We start from the raw sequence: 22,531 nt of genomic DNA on the forward strand, positions 1-22,531 counted from the left end.
TTTCTTGGTTTATGAACACTCAGACCGAGGCAGCCTGTATGGAGTCGAAAAAGCATCGCAACATCATACGATAATACAATGGATAGCCAAAAGAAGCAATCCAAAAACCAACGTGAATATCGAAAATAAAAATTGCACCGTACAAAAGATACGCAAATGAAGACGAAAATAAAGAAATTAATAAACAAAAATTAAACACGACAAACGAAGAAAAGTAGAGTGTAGAAATCAATACATACAGCGATATTATGAACAAACATTCATATCGAAAATGCGTAAATTCATTCATACATATGCTTTTTATTCTGCGCTCAAATTTAAATTTCTCTTATAATTTAGATAAATTTAATGTAAAATCTCGTAATAAATTTTCTTATACAAGTACTTAAAATCTTCCAGTGCGTCCACTTTCTTGAGCAATAGCATCTTCAACCCCAGCATGAATGACACACGTGGAAAACATTTGTGTTGCACTCACAATTATTGTTATGACCTCCAAAGTACGCTGTTAATCCAATACATAATATCATGATTAGTCATGTAATTAAGATTCATGTCTTTATGCAATAAAACTATAAAAAAATTACTACTCTTTGCTCTTTCCCTATATGATCCGCCTGAAAATTCTTATGTGTGAAGACTGTATTATCTATATAACTTTCTTTTCACGACTATTAATCATGTGACGACTGGTGGGTGAGGATCGTGTGCGAAAGGACAATGTATATGCATCTATTTCATGCAGAAAGGCTGCTAGTACTAATTGTAGTGTGCCTAGTACAAGAAAAGCTTAGGTCTAAGTGCAACCGGTTGTATCTATATTTGTTATAACACGAGAGTCACATAGTGAGAGAGAGAATTCACATGACAGTTTATACAAATTGGTGATAGGGAAGTTTTTCTCGCCAAATAATCCAATGACCCTCCCATTGGTTTTATGTTTCAAAAATAAAAGCAGCAACTTACCAAGTTGGCATCTGTCCAACCAAGTTCAATCTCTTTACAAGCCAATCTGAAACAGCAAAAGTGGAGATGAAATTCGCAAAGTGTTTGATAACGTTACACTTTAGAAGGATAACAAGTAGATAGAAAAATGGTTTTTTTTCCCTTGAATTGAGCTCTTAAAATGCTTTTATATAAAATTTATCGTTGTCGGGGTGTTTTTTCTAATTTACAAAGAAAAAAAAAACAAGCAGCAGCAGAAATGTTCACCCCATGGCAAGAAGGGTGAGTGACCAAGTAGCAAGAGAAGAGGCAGCAGCTGTGTGCAAGCTGGGACGGTCCCATTGGAAAACGTTGTGGAGCCCGGTGAGTGAGGTCCCAAATCCAACAACTCCAGCAATAAGGGAGAAGATCACAAAGAACCCAGTTGCCAAATTCCCAAATGGAAAATATATTGGAAATATCCGAGCTGGAATTGACAGAACAGATGCTGCATATGCAAGCACATTAATTGTTGTTAATTACCACAACTAAGTTGTAATTGACGAGAAATTGTTCAGCGTGACCGCCACAATTCAATCACATGACGCTGTGATGATGGTCACGCCAGAAGATTTCTCGTAATTGAAGGACTATGCAAATCAATAATTACCAGTTTCGCGAGATCTTTGGATTCCATGGTTGACAGCCCAAGAAGCAATGACAATGACAATGAAATAGAGAATAAGATTAACAACTAGGAGAATTGATGCTGCAGATTTTGACCCTCCGGAAGCCATGGCCTTTGAATTTGTTTGGGGAGATGGAAAGAGAAGGACTAAATACTGTCACGCTTATTGAGCTTAGCGTACAGAACTATATATTCTGGATATTAAATTGTTGTCTTTAATTCAAAGAAATGGCTTACATTCTTTCCCTTCATGGGGATTGCCTCAGGGAAGGGGCAAAGAATTTTTTGGTTTTTTTAATTTATTTTTTGGTGGAATAAAGTTTCCTTGCTAAGCACACAAAATAAAAGAATAAAGTTTTTCTTTTCTCTGTTCAATGATTATTGGCAAAAGAAATGAGCGTTATTGTAAACAGCAGGGCTTGAGTGCTAACCAGTTAATAAGTTCGACACAAAATGTATCCCATGATCTGAAATCGTTCATTGAAAGCTCACTTGTACCAGAATCTAATGAAGAACGTTTAGCTGTCTATGCGTGACTATAAAAGTAGATGAACATAGTGTTTTCAGATTTTGGTGAATTTTGTAGGAACGGAGGATTTGGAGCTAACAGAAGACTTGAACGAGAATGAACCGTTCCAATCAGTTCCAAACTTTAGTTTTTATGCACAAAACCAGAGTTCATATGCTAAGTAAATTATCCAATAAACTGTCAAATGATTCAATTAAGGCGCTCTGATCTACACAATTAATTTCTTCGATACGAGAAAATAGTCTACAAAGTTGACAGTTGAGCATGAGATGAACAATCACTGACATTGGGACCTTTATTTACAAAGGATCTTCTCAAAAGGATTTAAAAGGTGAGGGAAAATGCTTCCCACATTTGGCTGTTTTGTCCCAATTGACAGCATTTGCAGCCCCAGTGGATTATCTTCGACGAATTGGTTTCAGACGTTCAATGCAAGCTTTTGAGCTGCAAGAGCTTCAGCCTCAAGGGTTGGCTCCCACAACAATGTAGTCTCTGCCAGCAGTGAGGTCACAATGTATGGGTCCATGTTTGAAGCTGGACGACGATCCTCCAGATAACCTAATACAAGAGCAAGCAACATCGAAAGGTTCAGTTGCGCAGGTCATTTATAAAAGTGACATATCAGAAGGCAAACGCTGGGAGTATACTGGTGAAGCATACGAAAAAAGACAACGCTGAAACATATTTAACATTTAACCACAGGTTAAGATAGTAATACTGAAACTGCTACTAGTACCTTTTCCTTGCTTCTCAGTTTCACGACCAACACGGATTGAGCAACCACGATTAGCCACTCCCTACAAATCCAGTGAACCGGTATTTAGTAATTAATATATGATGGGAAATTCCGTTGTTCCATTGATTAAAGTTCAATACCAACAGGTAACAATTTGAGGCATACCCAAGAAAATGTGTTAATGCTGGCTGTTTCATGCTTTCCTGTCAACCTTCTCTCATTTCCTTCTCCGTAGGCACTAATGTGCTCACCGTGGCGAAGTGACAGATTCAAAATTGCCTTCTTAATAACTTCAAAGCCTCCGTCTTCCCTCATGCTCTTTGTACTGTGAAAGCAATGATTATTCGATATATTATTTTTCCTAACAGTTATAGCATACCTTCCAATTATACATCTATATTGTCCATTTCATCAATGTTATATCGTCCAAATACCTGTAATTGGTGTGGCATCCTGCACCGTTCCAGTCACCCTGTCGATGCAAAATAGGAGACAAGTTCTTTCATCTGCACATATTTACTGAAAATACCGGCATATGGCAAAAACTATTTACCTCTATCGGTTTTGGATCAAGTGTGAGAACAACACCAGCTTGTTCAGTGATTCTCTGCCGGGGTAGGGAAAGACAATGTTTAGTAAATCATAGGACACATCGACACACCAACACTTGTTCAATGATACCATTCATTTGCAAAACTGCCGCCAAGTTATGGCCGGGATGAGTTACCTCAAGAATGTATCGTGAAGCCCAGATATGATCCCCGGCTTCAATTCCCACACTCGGACCAACTTGATACTCCCACTACATGATAATACCGATAATTGTTACTGATGGATGAAGCAAGGTAACTACAGTACTTGAATTTCGAAACAGGATGAGATAGAGAAGGGGAAGAGGAGAACCTGGCCAGGCATAACCTCCCCATTGGTGCCACTGATGTTAATTCCGGCATATAGGCAAGCCTTGTAGTGAGCATCTGATATGTCACGGCCGAATGACTTGTCAGCACCAGCACCACAGTAGTAGGGACCCTGCGATAAATAGACGCATTATTACCCCATACTTACTGATGGCAAAAGATTTTATAAGACAGACTTTAATTACTAGAAATGAAACTATTTAGGCTAAACTGACAGATACTTGCAAACAGAATTACAACCTGAGGACCAGGATAACCTCCAACTGGCCAACCCAAAGGCCATTTCACATCGGTTTGGAGTAATGTGTACTCTTGCTCAATCCCATACCTGAAAATAATGGTCGAGATTAGTAGATTCTCGAATCCAAATATGTAATCGTAGTGTAACACATACTTGACACATTTATGTACATAAACTTGACAACGCTGTTAATCACTAAGCATCAATACAAAGAGATGAAAATTATAATTCCAGTCCTAATCTCCTACCCGACACGCAGGCAGGCGCACACACACGCAACTTAAAACCAAGGCAAAAGTATCAAAGGAGAAATTACCATGGTACTTCGTCTATAACCTTCTTGTTCTTGAAAATCTCAGCAGCCCTGGCGCGCTTGTTTGTTGGGATAGGCTCGCCTTGCGGTGTGTATGCATCGCAAATTACCTTTGCATAGCACACAGAGAATGATGTCAGTTAAGTTTTATATGATTAAATTCACCGGACATCATGGTACAAACATTTATATATGATGCCTACCAGAATATTGTTGCCACCACGGAAAGGGTCCTTAAATATCGCCTGGGGGCTGGAAAATAGAAGTTATATCAAGTTCCTGTTGTAACAATGAAGAGAAACAACCAACAACGTGGTTTTGTGCTGAAGATCTTACTATAAGATTACTTCACTGTCTTCACCGGGTGCTTGTCCGGTACTTGATCCATCATAATTCCACTTGGGAAGCTCAGAAGGATCTTCAACAGGCTTTGAAATTGTCTGAAAATTTTGTAAACAAGCATATGCATGAGACTAATCAAACTTCAAACTTTCAAGTTAAAATTTAAAAGTCCATGGACATTTATCATACCCTTGACTTGCTACGGACATCAATCCCTGACCCTCCAATCCTGTTTCAAAATGATAAAAGATCAAAACATTTTTCGGAAGCAACCTACCGTGATATCAAAGAATGAACAATGTTAACATGCATTACGAATATCAGATGCTAGCAGAGAAGATGAGGCATACCAAATGTACTCGGCAATAATCTTGTCAGTGAATGGAGTGAGGTCCAGGTTTAGTAAACCCTCTAGCCTGTTTATGGTATAACCTTCGGACTTGGTGGCGAGCACTCTAAATTTAGTAGAGCTCCGAGTTGGTCCTTTCTTGTTCTGTTTCAACACAAGAGAACCCCACATCTTTGCTGTCATAGGACTGGCAGTTGCTGAGCTCTTTGTAACTTTCATCTGCCATTGTGAAGTGGGTGCCAAAATCTGCGCCATTTCGGCCTACTCCTCACTGAAAAACAGTATAAACCATCATCAAGGACTTGTAAGTAAACGCATCAAGGCCTCTTAACATCAAGATCTATCGAACTTGCGAAACTTACATCAAAACACAACACTAACGAAATTGCATTCCTTCCATTATATAACATGACAGACCAAGTGTTTTCTAGTTCTTATACAATTTAACTATGAAATTCATCGAATCGACCGCCTCGTCTCTCCTTCTGCTTTGTTTTTTTGTATGGATATGCAGTGTCTATTCTTGCTACTCCAAATTCTATGTTAAGCACTTGTTTATGCATTGCTTTCTTATCATTACCGCAATTGTTTTACCATGCTTAACATCTCGTGAACTTTTCAAGTTAGCGGTATTGTCTTGCCCTTGAACTTGTGACCTCTTCCAACATTCGAAAGAAAATTAGCACTAATTAGCAGTGCACATTAGCGTTTAGAAATTACTATTGGTGAATATCGTTGTATGAAAAAAAAGAAGGATGAACTGCCAATTTAGTCTCTGAATTATCACTGAGTGAAAATTAGATCCCTAAACTATTTTTTTTTTCAGAAAAAATCAGTCCTTGAACCATAAAAATTTGTTAATTACATCCTTAATATTAGATTTGAAACTACTATATTCAATTTTCCGTCAATTTAAGTCATATTACTTGCTTGTGATACAATATTAGAGGGTAGATTAGTAATTTTTCATAATGAAATAGTGTATGAAGTTAACTCTGGATAGTGAATTAGATGTTTGATTCACAACCTATATGAAATATTAAGGGCTTATAGGCGAGAAAAGGACAGTGTTACACTCTAAAACATGTCAAGTGACTTAAGTTGACAAAAAAGTGGACAAAATAGCTTTGAATATAACAATAGGGATGAAAATAACAATTTTTAATGAATTTAAAGACTTATTTTATCCAAAAAAATAATTTAGAGACCTAAAGAAAAATCAAACAAGTCAGCTTTAGTATTTGTGGGACAAGTGGAAAAGAATTGAAGAGGAATAAGGCACATTTGACATTGTAAAGCACGTACCAAATGACTAAAAAGACCCCAACTCTTTCCCTTTTTCATTTCTTGTATTAAAATTAGAGTGATGCTATTCACACACACTCGTTAACTTTTATGCATTGATCTTCTTTAATTTAATTGATTCAACAATAAAAAATTGAAAGAGGTATGTGAGAAATAAAAATAAATGTGTGAATAACATCATCATAAAACTTATGAGCGATTGGATTAAGCAATTTCAACAAAGAAAAGAAAAGACAAAACAAAACCCCACCTAAAAATAAACAAGATAGTAATAATTCTCACAAAATAAAAAGAATAAACACAGAAAGAAAATATACTTCAAATCTACCATTTGTCTTACTTTTTGCAGCAGGAGTAACAGACTCATACAAGAAACGGTCAAATGTATCAGACATTGTTAATTTTGAATGAATGCTTGACTAACCCATTACCCATTCATAAAAATGTTCATTGCCTTATATTTACCTGAAGAAAGAAGAGCGCTGCAACTTGGCTGGAACTGCTCAGAGCTTATGAGTTAGATGAAGAGAGATAGAGAGAGAGAGAGAGAGAGAGAGAGACAGAGAGGGAGAGAAGGAGGAGAGAGAGAGGAGATGTGTTTTTTGGTCGGGGGAGTTTATGTATAACATAGTGGGTGATGGGTAAAAGATTTGTTGGCCTTTCCTCAGCAGATAGGGGTGTGTGTGGATGTGTGGATGTGTGGAGGAAAATAGTTTTTGGTGCTTTTAGAGGCTCCAAGAGAACGGTTTTGGATTAGTAAATTCAAGATAAGGTTCTTCAAATTTTCTTATACTTTCTTTCTCTCCCCACCAAATTTTCTTAGTACAATGAATGAGAATTATGTAATATTTTGATAGGCATGTAAAGTAATCAACTATGGTGTGAATGCTTGGTCAAGGTTAGATATTGCATGTCAAGTAATATATTTACTTCTCTAGAACAAGAAAGTCATGAGGACTGAATTCCCATTGTTTTTAAATTCATACTTAAATCATAAATTCATTGCATGAACTAATAATTGAGTTGTATAATACTTGATACATGGAACTGATTTTAGCACACTTTTTTTTTAATTTTTTTTTCCACATGCATACGTTACACTTATTTCTAATTGTTAGATTGAATAAAGTAAATAAAATTAATAGATAAAAACAAACATAATGTGCAAATGGAAGAAAAAAAAATGTGATAAAATCAATATCGTTGATATATAGTAAGGTGTAAGCCCTCTTTTTCTTAATTTCTAATTATCCAACAAATGCTTGGTAATGGTTGATGGAGAAATGGACATTACACCGCTGTCATCACCATCATAACCATAACTATTGTTGTCACTGTTCTTACCACCATTGTTACCTCTACCCTCTAACTTTCACAACCCTCTATTAACACCACCACCAACACCCCACCATTATGTAAATTACACTTTTGGGACCACAAGGTAAATGGTCATGGTGTGTCTTTATATAAAGATTTGAGATGCACATGTCAAATGCCATTCCTTCGAATGACCTCACAACTCTACTACATGGTGGCTGAGTTTTTCACATGCTTTCCAGCTAAGCTTTTGTGTGGAGAGTCTCTGTATTTGTCTTGCTAGCATCTGCACTTCTGTATCTCCAACAAAGCTCTTAGCTTTTAAGAGTACAAAACAGTTAAGAAAATTTGGACTTGCATATAATAATATAGCACATTTGCTCACCCATTTTGGTTTAGGAGATAGGTTACTTTATTCTATTAGTTGGAAGGAAAGAGACTTACGTCTAGGATGTAACTGTGACGGTGTTTTAATGTATTTAACTTCGTCACATGATTGTGTCTCGCTGATTTGAGATACCGTTACAGTGACATTTTAAGTATAAATAAGTAGTGGTTGAAAGTGACTTACTAGTGGGATCCAATGTGAGATTGATGTAACAAATATTTCTTATTAATGAACTTCTCTTAACTTCATTTTCTTTTCTCAATACTTCATTCTTCTATGTTCTATATAAGAACTTTCTCAGTGACGAGAAGTAATGGATATATCTAAATTCTTCAATACAGAATAGTTACATGATATAAGGGCTCATTTGGAAGTACTTATAAAATAGCTCTTTAAAAAAACAAAATTTGGGTTCCCAAAGTACTTGAAGTGATTCACTTGCATATTTATCAAAGATTGATTCCAAAAAAAATTTCACTAAAAACACTTTCACTTATTAAAAGAAAAAAAAAAAAAAAAAAAAACTTCCAAACGAGCCGTAAATGATTAGTTTACCGGCATAAGTGGTTAGTTTACTGGTAACTCACTTTTGTCAACTATCATATTTTGCATTTTAAAAAACCTAATGAATATTTGGAAATTGGGCTTTCTTCTTTTTTAGGTTGCAGGCCCAACTTTCCCTTGATGCAGGTCCACTTCCAAATGGGCCACAATGAAGTGGGATGACTTTAACTATTATTATTTTTAATTATACTTTATTTAAGAAAAAACAAAAACAATATGGATTAAAGTTTTCCACCCATAATACATGGTTTGTTAAAGCTAAAATTAAAGGATGTAAAATTGGACCGTTATCTTTCTTGGTTTTTGGCCTACTTTTGGACCTTGGTGACCGATATATTACTCGGCAGGTGACCTTCCCTCTAAAATATTTTAATAGATAGAGAAATTTTTTCGGATTCTTTTTATGGAGATTCTAGAGATCTTCACATTTTAGTCATTCATTGAATATCGTACAGTCAGTTTTTATTAGTTACTATTTGTGTTTAATTTTAAATAATAAAATTCAAATGATTTCTGACCGCACGATATACGATGAATGGTTAAGATGTGATGATTCCTAAGATCTCCACAATTTGAATCCAGGTGGGATCCAAATCCTATTTTAATAACCAAATTATTCATCTGAAAAATCCAAATTAAGGGTTGACAAACCCAAAGTTCTGGAATCCAACAAACTAAGCCTTGGGTTCGATTTTTTGTATTGATGAATCACGCGATGATGGTTTGAACAACTTTTGTGAGTCTTGCCGACATCCGAAAGGATGAACTGTCGTGACTTCCCTACTAGCTGGTCTCTCTTTTAAAGAAAAACAAACTAGGTAAGATGGTGGGCTAGAAAAAAAACATGTTATGTTTATGTGCATTATATCACTTCCATGAAACATGATTAAAAAATGTCCAATTGTTATTCTTCCCTTACAATAATGATTTGTGTTTTCTATTTTTTTCTTAAAAATTAATACGTTTAGCTCAATTAGTGAGTGTCTCATTCTTTCTATACACTAGTTATTTGTGTATACAAATTTTTTATGGGAGAAACCGATTCAATGCACAAATTGTTCGTGTTATCGGGCACGGACGTGGGAATATTTGTCTCTAGAGATGCATTATATATGCCCTTCTTTTTATTTATTTATTTTTGAATTTGAATTTGAATTTGAACAAGAAAGTGCTAGAATCAGTCTTTTACGTGCAAGTGAGCGTCTACTTTTAGCATTTTTATTCGACTTTTCAGACAATTTCTCTTTTAATTTTTTATATTGCTTTTAGCATTTATTTTGTGACTAAGGGTTTGTTTGGAATTATTTTTAAAATGGATAAAAAAGTATTTTTGTGAAATATTTTTAGAACTAATTTTTAGTGAAAATATGCAAGTGAATCATAGAAAAATATTTGAAGTGTTTTCCAAAAGAATCACATAACTGGTGCTTCTCAAGAAACATTTTAAGTGCTTTTGGAATTCAAAAATATTTTTTCTAAAGCATTTTCAGTCATTTTAAAAACAGTTTCAAACGAGCCTTAAGATTGTTGGCATAGAATTGGGATGTCTTTGGATTGGAGTGATTGGTTTGCCTATTATTTGAAGGCAAATGAGTGATCCTTATTGTGTTGGTGACACAAGTATAAAGCTAGTGGGAACCATTTGGTAAGGTGGGTGCTTCTTTCACATCATGAATTTCCCAACATTGCTATATGGTCATTATCATTACCTATTTTACTTTATCTATTCAACCTTGATGCAAAAGTGAGAGGCTACCCTTGAATCCCACTAACTTGGATTTTTTTGCCAATTTCTTAGTTTCCCTTTACATTTGTATTTGTTTTACTTCCATTTGGAAATAAATTAGACCATGTTAAATGCCATATATACCCTCAAAAAACATTTTAACAATATGATGCAAGTGATTGATTTTGTGCAAAAAGTAGATATGGATTCAAATTCCAAAGTTACAGTAATTTTTCAAGAAAAAAATATAGTACTTTTATTAACAATATATTGCTCATTAGAACTCCCACACACGCATATTATCTTACTCTGAATGTGTCTTGCATGACCATTTTTCTTCACAAAATAATACAATGAACTAACTTAATCAGTTGCATATTGAAGAAAAAACAAAAAAACTAAGATATGTAAGTCCTCAAATAAACTTATGATATGCCTTGATCCTGAAATGGGGTAGCCTTCCCTTCCTCTAAACATTTTGTAACCCATAAATATAAACCAACAAGTTAATAAGTCATTTCAATACAAATTATTTTGGGAGTTGTTGTTCACTTCAAAATAGTCATAGTGCTCTCATTCTTTATTTATTTATTTATATTTTCAAAAGAAGTTATTTATTTATATTTTAACAAACGATGTTATTTACACCAAAGAGGTGGGGAGTGAGCTTAGCTTCACAATGAGATAGTCATATTGTGGTTCAAATTCGCCTTTGGTGAGAATCGAACCTACGACCTCACACTTACAAATAAAAAGAAATACCACTACATCATAATATTAAATGGCTCAGGGCCATGATTTTAAAATTGAATAAAAATTAAAAGTATAAATATAAATTTATAAGTAGAAATTTTTTTATTTAGAATGCCAATAACATTTATATTTTTATAGGGGAAATCAAATACCATATTGATGAATGAGGATAGAAAGATTACAACGGAAAGGGAGTTGATTTGAGTCATAGAAAATTAGGCGAGTTAAACTACGCATATGAGCCAATCATCGACTAATCATGCAACTTAATACTCCTTTTATTATTAAAATTAAGGATAGTTCTCTCTTTACTATCATTAAGTATCGTGAAATTCGCACTTTACTATTCTTAAATTTTTTTCGTTTTAGTTTCATACCTAAATGATTTTTCTGACACTTAATATTTTCGTTAGGCTTTCTATCAAGTTATTTGTTAAGTGATGACACGACATAACCTTAGCCGATCATATTCCAAGAATTAGCACTAGACATGGTGGTTTGGATTTACGAGAGAATCTCTCATCCACATAGCAAATATGATGAGCCAAAGTTATGCCACCTCATCACTTATAGGAGAACTTGACAGACAGCCTAATGGAAATATTGAATTGTCAAAAAATCAAAGTTTGGGTACGAAACTGAAACAAAAAAAAAATAAAGGTAGCAAGGGTATGAAATTTATGATACTTGAGAGCAGTAAAACTACCTTAAAATTAAACTCAATATGAAACTAAGATTATAGTTTGTTTTTTGTTGGATAAAATATTGTTAATTGACAAGTCTTAAATTGTCTTGTGGTTAGAGTTTTTCTTTTCAACCCGCTGCATTTTGGATTGAGATCCTCCATTTGTTCTATATAAATTAAAATAGTAATATCATTTGTATTAAAAAAAATATAATTAATTGTATTAATAATTCATCCATATACTAATAATTAATATATTTTATGAACCAAGCCCGATCTGGGAACCCGGCCCGTACCTGGTTCCAGCTCTGAAACGGATACATACGCATAACACGTGCGAATCGCCAGAGGTTGGAGAAAGAAAAGAGCCAGAGAGGCAAAGAGCAAACAAATAAACTAAATAATAATAAAATGAAATAATACTCAAATAAATAAAATAATAAATCTTTTTTGTTCTTCTTGTTTGCAAGGAAACGAACACACAAATTTCTTGTTATATTTCCACCCCCAACAGCATAGGCCGCTCCTTTCTTCTTCTTCTTTCTTGTTTCGTATTGGTCTCTGCAATTCCGCATCACCCACCAAGTTCAATTTTTGTTTCTTCGGGTATTATTTTTTGTAATTCAATTTGTTTATTTTTCAATATTTATTGAATTTTTTGCTGAAAGAAGTTAAATTTGTGGGAGAACAGCAAAGAGCTCAGAGAGGGAGATCCTTTTTTGGAATCTATGGAGCAGCTTGTCAACTTTATTATTCGGCCTCCCAGGTATGCAATTTACCCTTTAGCCCTCTATGTACTTCGTAGCTCTTAGATTTTGTGTTATTTTTTTGGATTTTGGGATTGGATTCATGATGGGTTTTTTGTTTTTACTGCGTTTGGTTGCTGGGAAAGATGAATTTGGAGCTGAAAGTTTGAATCTTTAGTTGCTTTCCTAATTGGGTTCTCTGGGGAAATGGAACCCTTTTGTTTAATTAGCCCAATTCAACTGTTTGTTTACATAAAATTCGTAGTTTCCTACTATTTCCTCTTTTTTTAGTAGAAAGAAATAGAGTATGGAGCATATGATTTGATTAGCATATTTTTTTGTGGTAAAGGTGGAGTTGAACCTCGTCTCTGTTTTCTCCATTTTTTGTACTGGTGTTAAATTTAGGATTTTGGAAGTTTATTTGTTGAACGCGAAACTGTACTGAATTAGTGAAATTTGAGTGATTTCTTTGCCTTTCAGAATTAGAAACCAAAATGATTTGTAATTATTAGAAGAGTACATGAGTTTACGGGTGTTTGGTTTCAGGGCTGAATACGACCCAAAAAATGATTTGTTGGATGAAGAGTTCATACTGAAAGGGAAATGGTACCAAAGAAAGGATGTGGAGGTAAGCTTTCCATATTTTGTATGTCCGTGAGAGGTAGATTAGTATTTTATTCAGTTTCTGAACTTACAAGCTTTCGTCTTGTTGGAGGGCGTAAATACCTTCTGGATATGCAACTTTTATGATTGTTTGCCTCAGAATTTCTTTTATCTTGCGCGTTATTTCTAATTCTGAATGGTGTTCATTTTCTGCCTGCTTATGACTTCAGAATTCCATGTGGTTGTCTCCCTTATATAAAAATTATACTGGTCCTTGAAAATCCTGCAGGTGAAAAATGGTCGGGGAGATGTCCTGAAGTGTAGTCATTACACGCCCATTGTTAGTCCAGGAGAAAAGCCTTTGCCTTGTGTAATATATTGTCATGGAAACAGGTCTGAAAATTTATGCTTGATTGGAGTTGCGTGTTTGTTTCATGCGTGTTTCTTACTTTATTTACAATCTTTATGACATTTCAGAACTTGGAAGAATGAGATTTTACTTTTAAATTTCAGTAGTCAACTACATAATTGCCTTCCTTGTGATTTACATAAATGGATTTCATTAGTAGCTAGCAATGAAACAATTTCTAAATGGCCTTAATCTTCACCAGGAAGATGAGGTTGCTTTACTGTTACGTATTTCAATGATGAAGTAAATGGGAATCATAATTTTGACAAATACTAAGGCCCTAGTTACCTGGTCTCACATTTTTTCGATTCTTTGTACTGCTAGTTGAATTTGTAGAAACAGTCAGAGTGCTGTATTTCCTTTTCCAACCTATAATTATTGCACATCAGTAAATGATCAACCAATATTTACACTTCCATGATATTTCATACTTCATAGCTATGTTAACACTTATGTATGTGAAAGTTATGTGCCTCTGATAATCTAAAAGACATTTTATGCCTTTTTGTTTGCCTTCATAGAATATAACGTGATTGACTGCAGTATATTGTGTTGACAGTGGGTGCAGGGCTGATGCCAGTGAAGCAGCTATTATTTTGCTTCCATCAAATATTACAGTTTTCACTCTTGATTTCTCAGGATCCGGAATCTCCGGAGGAGATCACGTGACTTTAGGGTGGAATGAAGTAAGTACTCAATTAAGTATTTTAAACAGATTCATCATATAACGACTGGACTACAATTCTGCTGTGTTTGTTCCACGTTAGCTTTGGATTGTATGATGACTACTATTGGCTTAAATAATTTGTATGTTGAAATGGAAGGTTTACTAATGAGGCAGCATAAGAGAGATCTTAATTATATATATATATATATTTAATAATTGGTCCAATGAGTATCCAAAATTGAAGTCAATATATCCATGAGGGTGATTCTTACGTTTTTCTCCATTTGTCAAAACCATATTTATGATTGTGAATGCCTTGACTTCTTTATGACATTTACCCTGTTGCCCCTTGTATATGCATGTGGTTACCATTCTGCATCATGGGAATTGACATCTGACTTATTGTTTTTTCAGAAGGATGACCTGAAGACTGTGGTTGATTATTTGCGAGCAGATGGAAATGTATCTTTAATTGGGTTGTGGGGCCGTTCAATGGGTGCTGTTACCAGGTTTTGCTCATTCACTTATTGCTTAATTGTAAGCTTGCATATACGAATGTAAATTTTGGAGATCTTTCGATTTCTTGTATTATAGGTTGAAGAAATTTCTAAACACAAAATAGTGTTTATCAAGGTTTCTTGAAGATTTTTATGGTCAGTAAAATTTCTTCCGGTTATCGAAGAATTAGGACCATTTCATGAGCTTATAACTTGATGGTGCAAAGCCTCACATGGCATGCGTGGTTTTAAATTATCTAGTCAATCTGTACTCTTGCTTGTATGATATATAAGATTCACCCAAGTGTTTGCATGTAGCCAGTGTCCTCCTCAACTGTGTTGTATAATGAAATATTGGTAGCATTGAAAGTGTTAGTGGAGATCTTAATGATGACCATAATAACAACAGTTGAAGAGTCCATTAGGATAAGCAACAAGAAGAATTGAAGAGATTGTGGCACGTAAGGTGGATATAAGATATGTTAGCATATGAACAATATATGAAAGCAGATGTACGCTCTGCATCAATAATTGGATGTTTGTTGAGTAGGCTATTACTTGAGGGTCAGCTTATCTGCTATTAACCATATACATATTTGGCAGTCTTTTGTATGGAGCTGAGGATCCTTCAATAGCAGGAATGGTTCTTGACAGTCCATTCTCTGATTTGGTTGATTTGATGATGGAATTGGTGGACACCTACAAAATTCGTTTGCCGAAGTTCACTGTAAGTAGATCCTATATGTATGATTTTCTGGGATATTGCAACTGTATTTTGGTGCATATTCGGGAATAGATTGCTATTAATTAAAGCCATTCTGATAGTCATTATCAGTACTCGCCTATATTGGGCAATTAAGTTATTTATTTATTTTTTATTTTTATTTTATCAGTTTTAGCGGCGCACTAACTAATTGACTGCAAGGACCTATATACTCTGACCTTGACCTTTTCTTTTTGCTTATTTAGGTGAAGTTTGCAATCCAATACATGCGAAGAGCTATCCAGAAAAAAGCAAAATTTGACATAATGAAATTGAACACCATTAAGGTATTTTATCCATGAATGTTTATTTTGTTATCGTGATTCTGTGACTAAACACGTTAGAATAGAAAACATAAATTTACATTCTCTGTCACAATCATTCATACACTTGAAGTTCTCTTAAGCAGTGGAGGTTTCTGGTTGACTCTTTTTTTATTAGGTGGCAAGCTCTTGCTTTGTTCCAGTTTTGTTTGGGCATGCCATTGATGATGATTTCATACAACCCCATCATTCAGATCGTATATTTGAGGCTTATATGGTAAATATTCGTAATGCGATTACCATAATTTTGTACTGTGTCTCGTACATTGTTTACATGGAGTTGAAACAAATTAGAACTCTCAATTCTCTGTGATGTTTAGTGAGTTTAGTATTCATTACACATACCAGCTAGCTCTTAGTCCAATGGTATTTCTCTTCCCAATTGCGGAAGAGCTCCCAAGTTCGATTCCCCACCCCGATGATAAAAGCAAGATGTCTCCTGGGTCTACTATCATTTGATTTTCATCATTCTGTCTTCCAAATATCCTTATGTAAATAAGAACTTTTGCAGGGAGACAAAAATATCATCAAATTTGAGGGAGATCACAATTCTCCACGACCTCAATTCTACTTTGATTCTATAAACATCTTTTTCCACAATGTTTTGCAACCCCCCGAAGATGAGGTTGGGGGAACATTTTTTGACACTCTACATGGTACCTTTGGTAAGGTAAAAAAACTGTAATTCATCTGGCTGTAAGTTTCTATTGTATTAAAATTGCTAGATTTTATATTCACAGCCCTTCTCAAATGTTGACTGCTTTGCGTGCAGGGTACTTGGAGAAGTGTGCACGCTGCTGATTATGATCATGGACGTTCAACTGTTTCTGCAGGTGATTAAAGTGCATTATTGTCTCTTTAACTTCGCAAGTGCACAGGCTCCTTATTTGGCGACCTCTTTCTTACTCACTGTCCTGTTGATTACTTCTTACCTGCAGAAGCAGCACCGAGCAGCGGCCAACAGGATGCCATTAGACAACTCCGGTCAAGAAGACCCATGAGTCGGATGGATGTTAGTAATTAGTTCGTTCTTAATTTTTCTTCCACAAATGAAAAACTGCTGCATTAAATTTTTTTTTTTAATTTAAAAAAAAAAAAAAAAAAAAAAAAAGTTTGCAGATATTTACAACTGTTAGAGAGGGGGGAAAGGCAGAAATTTGTTTTTTTGTTTTTTTTTGAATGATGGTTTAGTGTTCTGCAGGTGTATTAACTATATATATTTTTTTCTCTTTTGTTATCTTCTATCATTTTTCCTCAGGTACCTTCTGGTATTTCATCTACCGATGGCCAATCTGAATCCAAGGTATTTTGCCTTTTCTCTTCTTAAACTGCTTCCAAAATCCCAAATTTTTTTCCTCATAATTAACATTACGCACTAACATGACATATGCCTGATCACGCAAAGAAAAAAAAAAACCTATGTGCCACTGTAGCAGATACTTGTGACAGATTGGTACATGATGTGGCTCAGAAATTTTATGGTGCATTGGTGCCTGAGTAGTTCAAAGTAATCTTGTCTGGTTTTATCTGTTAACTAGAAACGTAACAGAGTTAAACGTCTTGACTATCCATGGTGGTGCAGGATGGAAAAAGCGATAATGGCCCATCATCTTCTGATATGATTAGCTTTGAATTTGCAAATGGCAGTCCTTGTGGGCCCCATGTTCCGACCACGATGGATGATGATCAATATGTAGAATACCAGCTTGATGACCTGGCAGGTTTTCCAAGTGATGTTGATGAGGAAGAACGGGTGAGTCATATAATTGACCTAGATGTGGTCTGGATACAGGACATTTTTTGAATGACTGATGAATCAATTAACGTTTAACTCGTCCAAACTACCAGATGTTCATGGAAGCAGTGATCTTGTCGCTAAAAGATTTAGAAATGAGAGGCCCTCAGGCAGAAGAGCAACCACCAGGAGATACCCCGGATTCCTTAAAGTCGTCACAAAAAGATGACCAGCAGGATTATGCATCTCCTGCAGAGAAGCGAGGGCTGTTGGAGACAGAATCTACTTCCACTTCAGTTGGGCACTTTGGATCCTTGAAAACAGAATCTTCTTCCACTTCAGTAAGTAAATCCCACGACTTGAGACCTGAAGATCAGTCTCGTACAAGAGTTCCGTCCACAGAACCTGCATTACAAACGCCTCTAACCATAATGGAGAATGGGAGCGCCGGGCCATCTAGCCGAAGCGATGCATCAGAAAGCATCCAAAGCTCTTCAGATGGTGACTTATCAGCCAAGACGACAGCCACTGTAACGGTGGTAAAAAATCCTGCAAGCAATGTCATGGATGGTTTGATACGTCGTTGGGATTTTAACTTCTTTAGAAACAACCACAGCCGATAGATGACTCTTTTCCTTCCTTTATTTTTTCGTTTTCTCCGTAGACAATATGATTGTATTTGTTTGTAACTAAAGTGTCAGGGTTCATGATTTGTAAAATGCTCGTCTGGAAAAGCAAAAACCAAACCGAACAAAAAAGAAGGAAAAGAGTAGAAAGATTGCTTTGTAAAATTGTATTGATTTTTAGTTGTAACATAAAAAAAAAATTGGTTTCTTCTGGTTCCAGATTCTTGTTCAGTGTCCACAACACAAATGAATATATTGTTTTGTTGTTCTTGGTGTTCTGATATGGGAAATTATTTTTCAATATATCTTCCTATCACATGTGCCATGTCTAATTTTAAACAAGTGATAGTTAAAATTTAAACAAGTGATAGTTGGGGAAGCGGAAGCGGAATCAGAATCGAACTCAAGACCTCAGGTGCAAAGAATCGAACTCAAGACCTCAGGTGCAAAGAGTTGAATGTTCTTAATTAAGTGATAATCTCGTGACAGAAGGCAGCAACTTCCTCAATTAAGTAGAAATTTGAATGTTGATGGTATAATATAATCACATCTACAGATTACAGTACAAGAAGCTTTATCCAAAAAATAAAAGAATTTAATTATGTGTTACGTGAAGTGATTAACTTAAAGATTATTGAATTCCCACTTATGTATTGAATTTGGTGATGTACTGTATTATTCTGCATTGTTTCACCCTTCAGCTAGCAACCCCAACGCAGTCTCTACCAATGAATGGATCGTCGTGCTGTGCCGGCTCATTCCTACGGTACCAGAGAAAATGCTGAAGCTTTCGAGCTCTGCAGTTGTGTCCAGCACAAAATCCAGCTCCTTTTCCATCTCCAAAGTCCTGAAAAGCTGAACATTTTCCGGTTTGTTTCTCATCATCCAGATTGCCAGTTCTATGGCAAACCTCCTTATTCTTGGAACTTTGATTGGTGGATGCCTGTACCTCTTCAGGATCTGAACTAGTTCATTAGCCACTTCTGCCTCAGTAATTTCGGCTTTCTTAAACATGAGGCTTGATTCTTCGGGAGACAAGAATGCTAGAACCGGCGCAGCTAGTCCTACCATTACTTCCTGCAGTTTGTGTTCTTCTGAAGTAATTGCTCGAAGCACCTGCAATCAAAGCCAAATGCATAAGAGATGAGTTTTTAGTGCAGACCTGTTGTCACAGTCTGACATGTTATATTGTCAGATTGTCGATTTGGCAATCTAATATATCAGATTGTTCGACAAGAAAACATTACTCGTATGTAACATTTGTTAGTGCAGAATAAAATTACAGGTAGGTGATGTGACAAGGAAGAACTTACTGTAGGTGTTGCATTTGTAATCCCCTTTAGCTGGTGGAAACAGTTCGAGCCATTGTAGGTGCACAAATTCCTCAGAATCCTAGCAGCATGCACGCTAACCAGTCGAACCTCTAGAGCTTCAACAAGGCTTTCGAGCACCCCCAATTTGAATATCCGCTGACAGTTATTCTTGCTCTCCAAAACCAGCATAGCCAGTGCTTCTCCGGCTTTGATCCTCACTTTATCATTCTTCAGCATTCCCTTGTTGAAGAAAATTTTGAATAACTCCTTGAGAACTCCACCTGTTCCTCCTACTCTCTCGGTTGCCTCCTCTTCCAGCGCCAAACTTGTTAAGATTTCAATTCCCAATTGTTGCAGCATTGGCTGTTTCTCTCCATATCTCAGAATATCTCTGATATGGCTGATTGTGAAAACTATCTCCGAAAGATTTCTCCTCAGATTCTTTCCTGTGTTGCCGGTCGTGCTTGCAAGCCTCTTCACCAACTGGAGGGATCGTTTCAGCGTCAGTATGTGATCGTTTGGCATAACAGTCACGTCTTTTAGGATCCTCTCGTTGGCATGTGTAAAATCTATGATCTTTGGCAGGAGGCCTCTTGTGTTTCCAATCTTCCCACAGTTGTCGTGGACACGCGCAAGTTTCTTCAGAATAAGCAATCCCAAATGGTTGAATGTCAAGAATCCGTAGTTTGCGTGGTCAGAAATGATCCTCTTCTCACTGATCTCATCAGCTGGACCACTTGAGCTCCTGCATGTTTGGAGCAGAGATGAGATTGATTCCATTGCGCCAGGAACTCCAGCTACTCGAATGGAGTTCTGCTTTTTGCCAGCCAGTTTCGACAAAATCTCTGCTGCTGACCGTCTGATTTCCTCCTCCTCTTGATCTGTCCAATTCAGTATCTCAACCAATCGTTCAATCACTGCAATATTAATACCAATCTTCTGCAATGTATCATCTGAATACCGCCGGTTCATTGAAAACTGTCGAAGAATTTTTGCTCCAATGAGCTGTTCATCGGTGGAATTCGAGCCCAATAAGTCCATTCCAAAAGTAACCATATCCATCTGCAGTCCATCAAAAATGCTTCCATTCACACACCTCGAATACGCGTCATAAAAAAATCTCCTAATCGAGACCATCCCTGAAGGCCCCAAATCACACTCTTTGTTCACCTCCTCCAACAATTTACAACAGCTTATCATAAACTCACTGTAAGCTTTCTCCATGAGAAACAGCAGAGCTTCCGCCAATGCTAACGAATAAAAAATACTCAGTGCAAACTGCCTGTTGCTCTTGTTAGTGTTCCCCTTTTCAACCTCTCCATAGTTGTGGTTCACGAGCTTCACCAGTGAAAGAGCCACACATGATGAGGCGGACAGGAGCTGGAGCCAGTAGAGCAGCTTACTTATATGTTTTGCGCAAAAAAACCAGTGTGCGTAAGGCAGGAGAGGGACTTCCGAGCTTGTCCAAGTCCGGTCTATCTTCCCCTGAAGATCAGAGTTCCGCGAAAACACTGAATTGTCATTGGTCCTCGCAATGTCTCTGCTGTGTTGGCTTTGTTTCCTGAGTGCAAGGTTCTGCACAGGCCTGAAAACTGCTCTGATGTTGTGGATCACGGAGCTTGAGCTGATTTGCAGTGCGCGAAAGCTGTTGATTCCAGCGTCAGTTATGGACCATGTGGCCTGGTGCTGCCACTCAAGCTCGTGGCTCCTGCTGAAGATTCGTGTCCCTTCTATCAGCAAAATGATTGTGATGAACCAGAAGTCGGTCTGGTCTAATTCAATGGCGAAACCGCCTAGCAGAACCACCGTTGCCCAGATGAACCCGAGGGTTCCTAGGCCGGTTGCTACCTTTTCGAGCACTGCTAGGCGGAGCGCGAAAAGGGTCAGTTTTTTCTCTGGTGCTGGAACTGGTTGTGCAGTTGGAGAAGCAACGGAAGCTGCTGCGCTGCTGTCTCTCTTCTCAATGCTGCTCTGAGGCTCGAACATTGTGCTGAACGTGGCGCTGCTTGTTTCGTTGAGACGTCGATGAAGAAGCTCGTCAATCTGCAAATGAATGCTTCTTTCACCTTCTCCTGAGTTATCGCACTCAACCATGTTGCTCTCTCTCTCTCTCTCTCTCTCTCTCTCTCTCTCTCTCTCTCCTTCTCTTTGTTACTTTAAAAGTAAATAGAGGATTAGGTAATATTAGCTCTTCAGAATTAGTTTGAAGGCCGCAAAAACACCCGCGACCCTCAAATCCGAAGCTACTTTCTCTATCTGTGTGTCGATTTTCGACGGAATATGATTGTGTTGAAGAAGAAGATGAAAGAATTTTTGTTTGGTTTTGAAGTTGTAGAAAAGGAGGAGGGGATGGGTTTATAAACAAGGAGGGAGGAAGAGAAGCTTGGGGAGCACGTTTAATCTGTGGAAATGGAGAGGAAAGAGTGAACGTCATATTTTGCTTTTGTATTTTCCCTCTTGTTTTCCTCCTAAGTTTGTTATGTTTTGTTGGAGAATCAATTTTTGCTCGTCCTAGATTCAATGTCTTTCTGTGGCTTAGCCAAATTAGTTCGAGCAATATCTTTCCCTTGTTGAGTATATAAGGATACTGTTGCCATGACATCTCGTACCAATCATACAATTATGCGTGTAAGTTTTGTATATATATCATGAGAATACTATTGCTGTAGTGTCTCGTACTAATCATATAATTATGTGTGTAAGTTTTGTATATATGACATTATATAATTTGCTCTCATAACTTAGAATCGCTTATGAGAAAACCAAAAAGAAAGAAAGGGTGGTGCCAGCTCAAGAAATTGCTTGGTGTTTTTCTCCCAACTTACCATTTCTCCATGTATCATAGCTTGTTGGAGACATTGACTTCTACTTTTTTATTTATTTATTTTTAATCTTTCTAAAAACAATGTGTCCCAAAAAGTCACTCTTATTCGATTGCAAAGAGTTTGATCTATATATAAAAACAATTTATTAAACACACAAAATTTTTTTTATGTGTGTCAAATTGTAATTGGTCTATAAAGAAGAAGAAGTCAAATATTTTCCTTCTGGTTCGACCATTTTTAGACA

General features: G+C 36.4%; 4 protein-coding genes across 5 annotated transcripts; 1 reads left to right on the forward strand and 3 right to left on the reverse strand.

Annotated features, from left to right (window-relative positions):
• Positions 1–191: 191 nt before the first annotated feature.
• LOC137730525 (AWPM-19-like family protein) lies at positions 192–1,804 on the reverse strand. Its single transcript, XM_068469516.2, has 4 exons — positions 1,595–1,804; positions 1,213–1,432; positions 967–1,012; positions 192–505 (listed from the first exon to the last, which is right to left on the reverse strand). Exons 1-4 carry the CDS (start codon positions 1,719–1,721, stop codon positions 386–388), a joined length of 513 nt encoding a protein of 170 aa, XP_068325617.2. The 5' UTR covers positions 1,722–1,804; the 3' UTR covers positions 192–385.
• Positions 1,805–2,306: 502 nt separating this feature from the next.
• Positions 2,307–7,105, reverse strand: LOC137730724 (glutamine synthetase leaf isozyme, chloroplastic). Its single transcript, XM_068469683.2, has 14 exons — positions 6,813–7,105; positions 5,044–5,313; positions 4,883–4,922; positions 4,688–4,791; positions 4,555–4,603; positions 4,355–4,461; positions 4,038–4,125; positions 3,781–3,909; positions 3,605–3,679; positions 3,431–3,484; positions 3,312–3,349; positions 3,043–3,202; positions 2,878–2,938; positions 2,307–2,699 (listed from the first exon to the last, which is right to left on the reverse strand). The coding sequence occupies exons 2-14, from the start codon at positions 5,295–5,297 to the stop codon at positions 2,560–2,562; spliced, it is 1,299 nt and encodes a 432-aa protein (XP_068325784.2). The 5' UTR covers positions 5,298–5,313; positions 6,813–7,105; the 3' UTR covers positions 2,307–2,559.
• A 5,021-nt stretch (positions 7,106–12,126) lies between these two features.
• On the forward strand, positions 12,127–18,368 carry LOC137732681 (uncharacterized). Of its 2 annotated transcripts, none has more exons than XM_088687765.1 (15): positions 12,127–12,386; positions 12,472–12,546; positions 13,073–13,154; positions 13,419–13,522; positions 14,098–14,224; positions 14,620–14,714; positions 15,306–15,429; positions 15,672–15,752; positions 15,907–16,005; positions 16,300–16,458; positions 16,561–16,621; positions 16,727–16,800; positions 17,047–17,091; positions 17,371–17,541; positions 17,637–18,368. In XM_088687765.1, exons 2-15 carry the CDS (start codon positions 12,509–12,511, stop codon positions 18,144–18,146), a joined length of 1,770 nt encoding a protein of 589 aa, XP_088543891.1. In that variant the 5' UTR covers positions 12,127–12,386; positions 12,472–12,508; the 3' UTR covers positions 18,147–18,368. The 2 variants fall into 2 exon arrangements, with proteins under 2 accessions (XP_088543891.1, XP_088543892.1); XM_088687766.1 differs by having other exon boundaries at positions 12,166–12,386; positions 16,561–16,615; positions 16,721–16,800.
• A 281-nt stretch (positions 18,369–18,649) lies between these two features.
• Positions 18,650–21,793, reverse strand: LOC137730468 (uncharacterized). Its single transcript, XM_068469459.2, has 2 exons — positions 19,463–21,793; positions 18,650–19,265 (listed from the first exon to the last, which is right to left on the reverse strand). Exons 1-2 carry the CDS (start codon positions 21,554–21,556, stop codon positions 18,840–18,842), a joined length of 2,520 nt encoding a protein of 839 aa, XP_068325560.2. The 5' UTR covers positions 21,557–21,793; the 3' UTR covers positions 18,650–18,839.
• Positions 21,794–22,531: the final 738 nt, after the last annotated feature.

Source organism: Pyrus communis, chromosome 16, assembly GCF_041283825.1.
Source record: "Pyrus communis isolate YQ-2024b chromosome 16, ASM4128382v1, whole genome shotgun sequence".
Taxonomy (NCBI): domain Eukaryota; kingdom Viridiplantae; phylum Streptophyta; class Magnoliopsida; order Rosales; family Rosaceae; genus Pyrus; species Pyrus communis.